Genomic DNA, 12,237 nt, shown 5'->3' with positions numbered 1-12,237 from the left:
ACCTTTTCCCATTATACTCTCAATTATTCACCATGCATGGATTTAGGGTAAAAGCTTATTTTTATTCTTTGTTGCAAGGTTTTTCCCTTCCTTTAAGCAGGTCTTTAAAACAATTTTACTCTATTTTGATTACATCTTACATGGATGCATCTATTCCTGGAAAGTATCTCAGGTAAGAGATTTCCTGAGACTTAAAAATGGGATCTTAAGATTATAATCTTACGATCCCATTTATTATATTTAGTATTCTGTTTTTATTTTTGATTTTGTAAAATTTCAAAACATTGATTTCAATTCAAAATAAGGACTCAGATTCTCTTTAAGAGAAAATCACAATAGTATAGCATCTGTCCGATTTTATGAATATTAGCGGGTTTCGATCACATAAGTTGTCTGGTAACATGTCTAGTAAAGTTTTGAGACAACAGGATTCCCATAATGTTTTTATACAATGTCAATGTGTTTAACACTTGGGTATCATTTTGGCAAAGAATTTGTTATTGTTAATTTGTTATAATTTATCTATAAAAAGAATTTGTTATAGATAAATTTAACCAATTGCAAAAATGTTCTCAAGGAATGCTCAAATTTTTTTTCTTCAATTTTTTTTAGATTTTTGTTGGGCTAATAAATTTACGAAAGATTTGCAATCATCCAGATATTTTCACAGGAGGCCCCAAACTGTTTAAGAATACAGATATATCAAATTTAAATGAGGACATGCAATATGGATATTATAAAAGATCTGGAAAAATGATTGTGATTGAATCTTTACTGCGAATTTGGTATAAGCAAGGGCATAAGGTTCTACTCTTTACGCAGAGCAAACAGGCAAGTCTATTTATTATTATACCAAGTTTCTAAATATATATTTTATATTATTTTGAATACATATTCTTAAATTTGTGCAATATTAATTTAGAGTAATCATTTAATTTAGACTAAAATCAAAGGAAGTGCATTCAGTTGACATAGATGGACAGTGCAATGTTGAGTCAGTTTGGTGTGACATAAGCACTGGGAAAGCAAAAATAAGAGTAGGAGTGTGTTATAGGCCTAATGACTTGAATGAGTACAGCAAACAGTTGTACAGAGAAATAGAATGGGCTAGTAAATCAGAATGTCTTATAATGGGGGATTTTAATTTCCCAGATATTGACTGGAACTTGTGGGTTGGTGACTCACACACTAGCAAGGTTTTTGTGGTTTAATTGGATGATTGTTTTTCTGCAGCAGCATGTTCCAGAGGCAACCAGTGAGGGTAATACTCATGATCTGGTTATCAGGAGTAATCATTCGTGTATTAAGAATTTGTATATAAAGAAACCACTAGGTGGCAGTGATCACAATGTACTGATGTGGGATTTACTTAAAGATATGATTACCATTGGGGGTAAAGGAAGTGGTTTTTCCTTCCATAAAGGTGACTATAATGGTCTCAGATGGTTTTTAAATTCTGTACAGTGGGACTAACTGATGATGTTACCAACAGCATTCAAGGAATTAATTGTGGAAACTATTAGACTTTTCATACCTATTAAGAAATAGTGTTCAAGGTTTAGGCCTAAATGGTTGTTAAATGAACTAATGAGACTTGTAGAGGAGAAAAATGCATGGGATGCATATAAATTATCAGGCAACATAGAAGCCTATGGCAGATATAAGCTAGTCTGTAATCAAGTCACAAAGGAGGTAGTAGTAGTAGTAGTGGCATGTGATGCAAGAAAGCAAGTGTATGAGTTATGCAGCATCAGCCAAAAAAAAAAAAAATCACACCATTCCCTACAAATGCCTGTCCAGTTCCTCCTTGAATTTATTTAACCTATCAACTTCCACAACGACAGATGGAAGTTTGTTCCAGCAATTAACCACCCGCTGGCTAAAGGCAAATTTCCGCACATCTATTCTACATCTGTCTTTTCTTAATTTGAATTTATGCCCGCTTAGGTTCGTAATCTGAACAAGTGGAAGGATCCCATCAGAATTCAGCGTGCTCAACCCATTCAAAGCCTTATACACCTCAATCAGATCACCGTGAAGTTGCCTAGTTAGGCACCTTCACGGTGATCTGATTAGTTAACCTAGTTAGGCACCTTGGTTAGGCAAGCGAAGGCAGATTACGAGAAATCTTTGGCAAAGGATGCTAAAAAAAACAGCAAGGATTTCTTTACCTATATAAACTGTAAAAGGAAGGGGATGAATCAGATTGTTCTAATTGATTAGATGGTTCGACTGTTGATGATCCTGCTCAGATAGCAAACAAACTGAATGAGTATTTTGCATCTACATTCACACATGAAGAGTTATTAGGGAAGGAAAATGCCAGAAGTTTATCAAATCGTAAATGATTTCAGGGCGTGTAATGATTTTGTAATAACTGAGAGCAAAGTGGAAAATTACTGAAGTTAAACATAAGAAAGGCACCTGGGTGGGTGGGATCTGTCCAGTTATATTAAAGGAGACAGCAAAACTAAGCAAACCCTTAGCCATAATTATGAGAGAATCCTTGGACTCAGGGGAAGTCCCCACAGACTGGAAATGTGCAAATGTATCTCAGATTCACAAAAGGGGATCTAAGGGTGACACGAGTAATTACAGACCAGTTAGTTTAACTTCTGTTCTGGGGAAAATAATGGAGTCACTGGTTAAAGATGCATTGCAAGATCACACACAGCATGGGTTTGTTAAGGGAATGTCTTGTCTGACAAATTTGATTGGATACTATGATGTGGTTACAAAAGAACTGGATGCAAAAAATAATTTTGATATCATATACTTGGATTTCTGGAAAGCTTTTGACACTGTTGCACATGGAAGACTACTTAAATAGTATGAACCAGAGCTGTAATGCTCAATACGTTCTACGTTGATATCAATATTTGTAAAATATTAAGAGAAGTTTACCTCAATATAGTACGTAGAACACTTCCGTATGATACTCTCCAGAAATTAAAGCGAAAAAATTGAAAAACTTGCATTAGAGTAACAATTTAAAAATTTATTTCTTACTCTAATGAATTTGGTGAATAACAAAAGAAACGCGACTTCCTAAATTGAATACACACGACAGTTCAGCTTTACGTGAACTTCGGGAAAATAAAGACATTATTATACAGAGGGCAGATAAAGGAGATACAGTGTTAATACTCGATAAACCTGATTATACAAAGGGTACTAGGAAAGTTTTGCAATACAGCTTTGTTTATTTAATTTTTTCAAAGTAATTTCCTCTACATTCAATACACCTCTCCATCCTCCGAAACCAATCTTTAAACCAGTTCTGCCAAGTTTCACTAGGGAGTAAAGCACACTCGTTGTCCCAAGCCCGTAGAAGGTCCTCATCACTGGAAAACCGCCTCCCTTTTAGCTTCATTTTCACATGCGGGAACAGTGCAAAGTCGCAGGGAGCAAGGTCTGGTCTGTAGGGAGGGTGCTCGAGAAGTTTCAGTCCTGTCGTGGTCAAATATTCGGTGCAGGCTTTGGCGCGGTTAGCTGGAGCATTATCGTGATGGAGGTACCAGGTGTCCATTCTTGACTTTGGCCACAGGTTCTTCATAGATCCAATGACTTTAGGCAGGCATTGTTCAGTATACCACTTAGCTGTGACTGTCTTCTGCGTGTCCAAAACGACACGTTCCACAATTCCGCTCGATTTGAAAAATACAGCTATCATTTTCTTCTTTACAGATCGGGATTTTCTGACAATTACGGGTGTGTCGTCGTCATCAAAGACCCAAACTTTGTTTTGAGCCTTGGTCAGCAGATTGTAATAGTACAGCCAAGTCTCGTCACCTGTCACGATGTTGTTCACATACCGAGATTGTCCCTTATCAAACTTTTTTAACATCTCCCGGCACCAAGTCACACGTCGTGTCATCTGCTCTTCAGTCAGTTGATGTGGCACCCAGAGAGAACAAAGTTTCTTCACGTGCAAATGATCTTGCAGAATCGAACGAATTGCTGGTGCATTTAGGCCCAAAGTATCCTCTATCTGTTGGTAGGTCACTCGCCTGTTTTCGTCAAGCATTTTCCTCACAGCAGTAACGTTTTCCTCCGTAACTGACGTTCGTGGCCTTCCCAGCCTCTCAGAATCCTCCAGAGTGAAATTTCCCCTTTGGAATTCTCTATACCACCTGAATATCGTTGTACAATGTGGACAATCATCATCTAGTGCAAGAGTCATTTCTTCTAAGCACTGGTCTATGGTTAAACCACGCACGAAATTATACCGCAAAACTGTCCTTATCTCATTTCGTGACCACGATGCCATCGCAAGCACTTTACACTCTCACTACTAATGAATAACTGAGCCCATCGACTTGGCACGGCGGCTACTATGCACGTATGAACATGTCTCAACATGCAGCAACAAGCAGCTTCCTGTGATTCATTGTTGCATCATATTGCAAAACTTTCCTGGTACCCTTTGTATTAATAAGTTAGAATCAATTGTTTCAGATACCTTCACTTACCTTGAAGTTGACCCAGCACTATTTACCAATTTAGTCCATCAATACAATAAAACGTTAACCCCGTATTGAAAAAATGACTACATTACTATGGCTCAGTTAAAGGAATTGAAGGCCAAAACATAAAATAATTCTGCACTTTTTGGTCAGGTAAAATTACACTAGACTGGATTTCCTATTCAACCTATTGTTTCCTACAGAAACTCGGCATTTTCATCCTTAGCCACACATGTATATAGCATTATAAAACCCTTTAGACAGGCTATACAATTTGAGATTAAGAACTACAATACATTATTTAATAACTTTAAGGATTGTAGACTTGGCAACAATCACAATTTATTCTCACTAGTTGTTACCTCATTATATACGAATGTAAACGTTGAATACACATTAGATGTTATTTGGGATATGTTAAATAATAACTCGATACCGATTAATTATACGAAGCTTCCTATTAAGGAAATTTTTCACTTAATTAAACTGTTAGTTGAGGCCAACTATATCACCTTTCGAGACAAAATGTACAAACAAATTTTTGGTTTGCCAATGGGATTGAGCCTGAGCGGCTTAATATCAGAGATCTACCTCTCAACGATTGAGCATGTACATTCGATGCCTTTTTGACCCTGTATCACATAATATGGGAGGTATTTAGATGATGTTCTAGTTATTACTGATAGTAGTACTATCCAAGACATATTTTACATTCGTTTAATAATATTCATTCTAGGCTCAAATTTACATTGGAAAGGGAGGATACGGATACAAAGTCATTAAATTTTCTAAATTTCTCGCTTACTTGGGACTCGGATAAAATCCAATTTAACATCTATCGAAAACCTACAAACACCGGTATGCTTCTACTTTATAACAGCTATCACCCGTTCACCTACAAATAATCGATTATCTTTAATCAATTTCTAAATGCCTACAAATATTCAACGATGGAATCTGCTTTGGGCTTAGAAATACAAATATTAACCAGCAGATTCTTAAACAGGGATTATCCTCTTGCTACAATAAACCGAATTAGGGTACAAACTAAGGATAGGATACAAAATACTACACTAACCAACAATAGTAATATCAAAAAATACTTTATTTCTCTCCCATATGTTGAACAGTGGCACAAACAGCTTAACAGATTCTTTAAAGATACCGAATTTAAAATTGTGGCTGAGCCAATATGGAAATTGCACACCATACTGAACAATCACTCAGTCCTTTCCTTGTTCGCAACACAAATTAACGACTTGATATACAACATTTCTTGCAGTGATTGTGACCCGTGTTACCAGGGTTTGATGCGTTTTCCTTTGAATATTCGTGTTAATCAACATGCGGCCTCAGTTCGTGCTTCTCGTTTAGCAGCGTCAGAATTAGCCTTTCACGCCTTTAACGAAGAATATACTTTTTTATTTAACGAGGCCAAAATACTTAGTCAATTGATTTTTAATTATTTTTAAAATTTTTGTTACTCTAATGTAAGTTTTTCGATTTTTTTCATTTTAATTTCATTTCTGGAGAGTATTATACAGAAGTGTTCTACGTACTATATTTAGGTAAACTTCTCTTATTATTTTACAAATGGAAGACTACTGTACAAATTGGAGCAGAATGATATTAAGGGTAAATTGCTACAATGGATAAAAAGGTGGTTGAGTGAGAGAAGACAGAGGGTTATAATCAATGGACATTGCTCTTCATGGACTAATGTTATTAGTGGAGTCCCACAGGTTTCGGTGTTGGGCCCACTGTTGTTTTGTTTATTTATCAATGATATTAATGAAGGCTTAGTGTCGAAGTTTGCAGGTGATACAACGGTTGGCAGGGTTGTTAATGTCAGTAATGGCAGTGTGCTACTGCAACAGGATCTAGAAAATTTGGGCAGATGGGCTGAAAAGTGGCAACTGGAGCCTATCAGTGATGCAGAAAGTACATCACAGAAAGTATTTGGAAAAAATCCGGAAAATGAAGAGAAAATACACTGCACACACCCCCTTTCATTGGTCCTGGAATATAATGGATGTACTATTACAGACTCTACTGCAATAGCAAATGCTCTTGGGGAAATGAAAATCCATCTCAGGAACCTAATCTTACTCCCCATATTTTCTGGTCCTGAAACATAAAACTGAAAAACATTCCCTTAATTTTATATCATCTGCAACAGGATCTAGAAAATTTGGGCAGATGGGCTAAGAAGTGGCAACTGAAGTTTAACATTGACAAATGCAAAATACTGCATATGGGTAGAAGTAACTCCAGAGGAATGTACCAACTGTGTGGTACTACACTTAGAGTGGTAGAAAATGAATAAGACCTGGGAGAAATTGTGAAGTCAGATATGAAGTTTTCTGAGCAATGCAGACAGGCTGCAAGAGCAGGTCATGGGGTTTTGTCATTGATATACAGGAATTTTACTAGCAGGGAAAAAGGTGGTGGTTATCCCTTTGTATAAGGCAATGGTTAGGCCACGCCTTGAGTATTGTGTACAGGTCTGGTGGCCCAATTTTAGGAAGGATGTAGAGGTCTGACGTAGCCGAGTGGTCAGGAGCGAGAGTGCATAGTCCACGTTCCTTGAGTGGCTACTAAATACGATAAATATTTGTATTGATGATTTATTGTAAACTCTACTGACTTGGTTGTCGTGCCGGAGTATAAACAGACAAAATTTAATTTAATTTAATTTCCTTGAGCATGTACAGAGAAGGGCAACACTGTAGATATTATTCCAGTTGTCCTAAAAATACCTACAGTGGAATTGCCATGGATTCCGATGCAATACAGATGACATCAAGGCTGTCCTGCAAAAGCATGAGCCAGTTTGCTTTTGCTTGCAGGAACATATTTGAAATGAAAATCGATTACATATTTAAATCGTACGTAAGGATAGAACTGGGGATGGATCTGCCCATGGAGGGCAACCAGACCCCTTTCCAGCCTGTACTGCTTTCCACTAACTTAGAAGCCGTAGCAGTTTGCCTTATGGTTGGGTTTTATTAAAAGTCTGTTCGACTACAGGGCTGACATCTCCTGTTGAGACCTTGATGAGCTCGTTGTGTAGCTACCTTCCCCTATCCTAATTCTCAGGGATTTCAAAGGACATAATAACCTGTGGGGTAGTGCTGATATTAATGGAAGGGGATGTGTCATAAAGTATATGCTCACTGACAATAATCTCTCCCTTCTAAATGTGGGAACTAACACCTTCTTCCATATGCCTACCCATACATTTTCTGCTACCGATCTTTCTATCTGCTCCCCCTTCTCTCCTCCCTTCACTTACTTGGGTGATGGACAAGAACTCTTATGGAAGTGATCACTTCCATGATAACCACTCTAATTAATGGGAAACCATGCCTTCCTGTTAGGTTATTGTGGTGGAGGATTGATTAGGCTGACTGGAATGCCTTTCAAAATGTGGCAAATTTTGATATCACCAGTCAGTCAGAAGCCTATCAATGATGCAGTTAGGTACATCACAGAAAGTATTTGGAAAAAATCTGGAAAATGAAGAGAAAATACACTGCACCCCTTTCATTGGTCCTTGAATAAAATGGATGTACTATTACAGACTCTACTGCAATTGCAAATGCTCTTGGGGAAATGAAAATCCATCTCAGGAACCTAATCTTACTCCCCATATTTTCTGGTCCTGAAACATAAAACTGAAAAACATTCCCTTAATTTTACATCAAATGGTTTCTACCCATATAATGGGCCATTTACCATCCACAAGCTTAAAATAGCACTTGCACTTACAAAGGCTACCACTAATGGACCAGATAACATCCATTATGAAATGATGAAACACCTTCACCAAACTCCATGGACCTTCTCTTCCTGTACAACAGAATCTTCCTTGAAGAGTAGTTTCCAGATTCCTGGCACATGGAAACTGCTCTTTCCTGGCTTTTGCCAAGCCAGGAAAGGATCCTAAATCTCTGGAAAACTATTGCTCTGACTAGCTGTCTGTGCAAAATATTGGAGGGGATAGTTAACACTCACCTCTTATGGTACCTAGAATCAAATTACCTCTCTCGTTTTCAGTGCAGCTCCTGAAGGAACAGGTCCGCTTTGGACCACTTAATTAGATGGGAAACATCTATTCGAGATGCTTTCTTAAAAAGAGAATACTTGGTGTCCATCTTCTTTGACATGGAAAAAGCGTACAATACAGCTTGGAGATTTATTATTTTAAAAGACCTTTAAACTTCAGTCTAAGACATCACCTTCCTGTTTTTATTAAAAACTTCTTAACCTGTCATCATTTCCATGTTCAAGTATGATCCCTTTCCCAGCTCTTTTGCCAAGTGGAGGGGGTACCGCAAGGATCTGTTTTAAGTGTTACGCATTAAAGTCCATTACCGAACAATTTCCTCCAACCGTAAAAAAAAACATCGGCTTCAGCATATTTTTCAAGAGAGACAACTGCAACAAGCCATTGACTGTCTAAACTGGTTTGACTAAACATTGACTGTCTAAAATGGTTTGAGGTTCTCATTGGAGCCTGAGTTACCCTTGGCCAAAGCACCATTCCAGTAGTAACAGAGATGAAATTCTTGGGACTCGTATTTGACAAAAATACGAGTCGTATTTTGTCAAATCACAACACAATTCGTCAGCTACGCACAAAATGCATGAGAGGGCTTAACATTCTTCATTCTCTCTCTTCCACTCTTGTGGTGGAACTTGTGATGGAGTAAAACACTTTACTCCATCTGTGCCATGCACCTGTACATTCAAAATTAGATTATGGGTCTCGGGTATATGATCTGCCAGAAATAGCTCACTTCACTGGCTTGACCCCCATTCACCATCAGGCCATTCATATTGCTACTAGTGCAATCAGAACATCACCTGTCCAAAGTCTGTATGTAGAAGCAAATGAACCATCCTTGTCGCTTCGACAAAAACTGTTGTCTCTACAGTATGCCTTTAAGCTGAACTCCCTGCCATATCACCCAATGTGGACATCCATTTTTGAGTTTTTGGAAAAATCTTTTTTAACATATGTCCAGCTGCCAATCACCCATTTGGCATTCATGTTCAAGAGCTACTCACTGAGCCTAACATCATGATAGACAAGGTTGCTCAAATACCAAAACAGCCACTTCCACCCTGGCATGCTCAAATACCAGCATGTGACTTTTTTGCTTAAGAATGCAACAAAGTCTAATACCCATCCTCTGTGGCACCTCCGTAGCCAGGTGGGAAGGAGCAGCAGTGTGTAGCACACGCTTCTTGATTAGACCGGGGTTCAAGCCCATTACCACCAAATACGGAGGATGTGGAAAGGTCAGGGAATGACCACCGCATATTCCCGGAGCAATATGGCCTTAGTTGCTAATGCTCCTAAAAACCAAAATAACAATAACAATACCCATCCACTGTCTACCTGTAGCTCTATTCACAACACTGTGCAGAACATTCTGACTTTATTATTATTAGCCGTATGGTGCAACATAAGCCTCAGGCTTATGCTGCACCATATGGCAATAAGACAATTACCAATGTCTATTTATGGAAATTTATTTTATTTGTGACAGAAAAAAAAAAAAAAAAAAAAACCTTTAAACAACAGAAACCTATCAAGAAATTGAAACATAAGCAACTGGAAACCATGGTGAAAAAGAAATTTAAACCAATTACCATATAAAATGATGAAAAACACTAGATATTAATAAAAATATAAATTTACAAACCATTAAAATTAAAAATTAATTCCTTCCCATAGAACAACTATGGGTACAACTTTTTCAGAGTGTAAGACACAGATCAACAGTTCCATGGGAAGTGCCCAATATGTACATAAGCTAAAAAGAAGGCATCTGATTAGTATATCCCTAACTTTTTAACTACTGTATAAGGGTTAATACTTTCATGCCATACTTTCATAACTATAAAAACAGCTCTACATAGATACTTAAATATAAATTTAAGAGGGAAATCATTTCTCCTGAGCTTATTAATAAATTCTTAGTGAAACTAAAATATTTTTGAGAATATTGCATATTCTAATTAATCTTAAACCCTGCGATACAATAATATTACTATGAATTCTATGGGAGATGTTTGAATGCCAATGTGTAAAGTTAATTGTCTCAAATTTAAAATCTCTTATGTTTGTCATATACTTTAGTTTGTAATATGCATTTCTATATCTAGAAATGTGGCTATTAACATACTCTGTTTATTAGTACACTCAAACTGTAATTCAGTAGGATAAAAAAATAGCAATATCCTGTAGAAAATTAGGCTCATTAATAGCAATAAGGTCATCTATATATCTATAGAGTATTGTACTTTTACTAAATTTACCTTCATAGTGATGCAAATACAGATTAGCTACAATACACGAACTACACACTCACTCCCATATGCTGTCTATATACTGTACTACCATTGATGATATAGCAATTAAATAAACATAAATCTATTAAATTGTCCCGTAATACTTATCACAAGATATAACCCTACTATATGTATTATAATATTCACTGAATACCTTTTTTTAAGTTAAGTTATGAGATATACTAGTGAAAAGATTTTTAAAGTCATATGTACCGATATGTGTAATTTCTGTTTGATAGTATGAATCAGAGCTGTAATACTCAATATGTTCTACGTTGATAATAATATTAGTAAATTAATAAGAGGAGTTTACCTCAATATAGTACGTGGAACAATTTTTTTTGAATTTGAACAAAAAAATTCAATTTTTTTGAATATTTTCGTTAGATTCTTTTAATTGCATTAATTTGAATTTTAATTGTTTTTGAATTGTGTTAAATTGATTATTTAATTATTTATATTTTACTTTAATTATTTATTTTTTACTTTAATGTACCGGTAAGTTGCCGATTTTTTCGTTTTTTCCGTTTTAATTTCTGGAGGGTATCATACGGAAGTGTTCCACGTACTATATTGAGGTAAACTCCTCTTATTAATTTACTAGTGTAATTTCTGTGAATTGGTATTCAGGTAATTCAAGACTATGTTATTATTTAAAATAATTTTAGATTCCACCACATTTTCAATACAATTTTTAACAAAGATTCTAGCTTTTTATGTGGTATTTTTACATAATTATCTCTACAAGAAGTTATAAACCTAAATGCAACAGTGGACTTATGAAATTTAGGGATCCAATGCACATAGAAATTTAGTATTAGAGTAGTTCAGTTTTAACCTTTTATTCATAGCAACCAGTCTCTTGCTGATAATATTGCTGCTTGTTTCCTCTTTCTTGTAAGTTGTGCTGTTGTTAAGTTCTTTAGCTAAAGCGGCAGTATAAAACTTTTTACAAATAATACCATAGTTGTTGGCTGCTTATCAATAGTAGTGATAATAAATCTAGGTTGCATTTTCGATAACTGCTGTTTAATTAACTTTAAATCAAATATCATGGTCTTATCACACCATTTGAACTTATTTTCTTAACCAAATGCCTCATATGCAAGCCAAACCCACATGTGGAAAGCCTCTACAGGTATACATTTATATGCCAATTTTAGACTAAATTGTATCAGATCAATGCGAATTTGCTTACAAATTTGTTTAACACTAGTCCTAAAATTAAACCCATAAGATAACAATTTCCTTAATTCTTCATGCTGGACAATATTCAAGTCTCCTGTAATAATATGCTTATGGTGTATATCCACATAAGAATGGATATTCTGGTAAATGGTGGAAGCACAGGGCATCATTCTCTACACTATTTAGCATTATCGCTTCCTTTTTATAATTACAGACTGTT

The 12,237-nt window shown here is 36.1% G+C and overlaps 1 protein-coding gene across 1 annotated transcript in view; it reads left to right on the top strand.

Moving 5' to 3' along the window:
- Window positions 1–12,237, top strand: part of LOC150083150 (DNA excision repair protein ERCC-6-like) — a 382,705-nt gene that overhangs the window by 243,827 nt on the left and 126,641 nt on the right. The window contains exon 10 of the mRNA XM_090377075.1: window positions 613–831. Within this exon, the coding sequence (XP_090233201.1) occupies window positions 613–831 (219 nt within the window). The remainder of the gene's footprint in view (window positions 1–612; window positions 832–12,237) is intronic.

Source organism: Mastigoproctus giganteus, chromosome 7, assembly GCF_048544385.1.
Source record: "Mastigoproctus giganteus isolate SK-2022 chromosome 7, ASM4854438v1, whole genome shotgun sequence".
Taxonomy (NCBI): Eukaryota; Metazoa; Arthropoda; class Arachnida; order Uropygi; family Thelyphonidae; genus Mastigoproctus; species Mastigoproctus giganteus.
The sequence above is the reverse complement of the archived record's forward strand: the minus strand, read 5'-3'. Positions and strand labels throughout refer to the sequence as shown.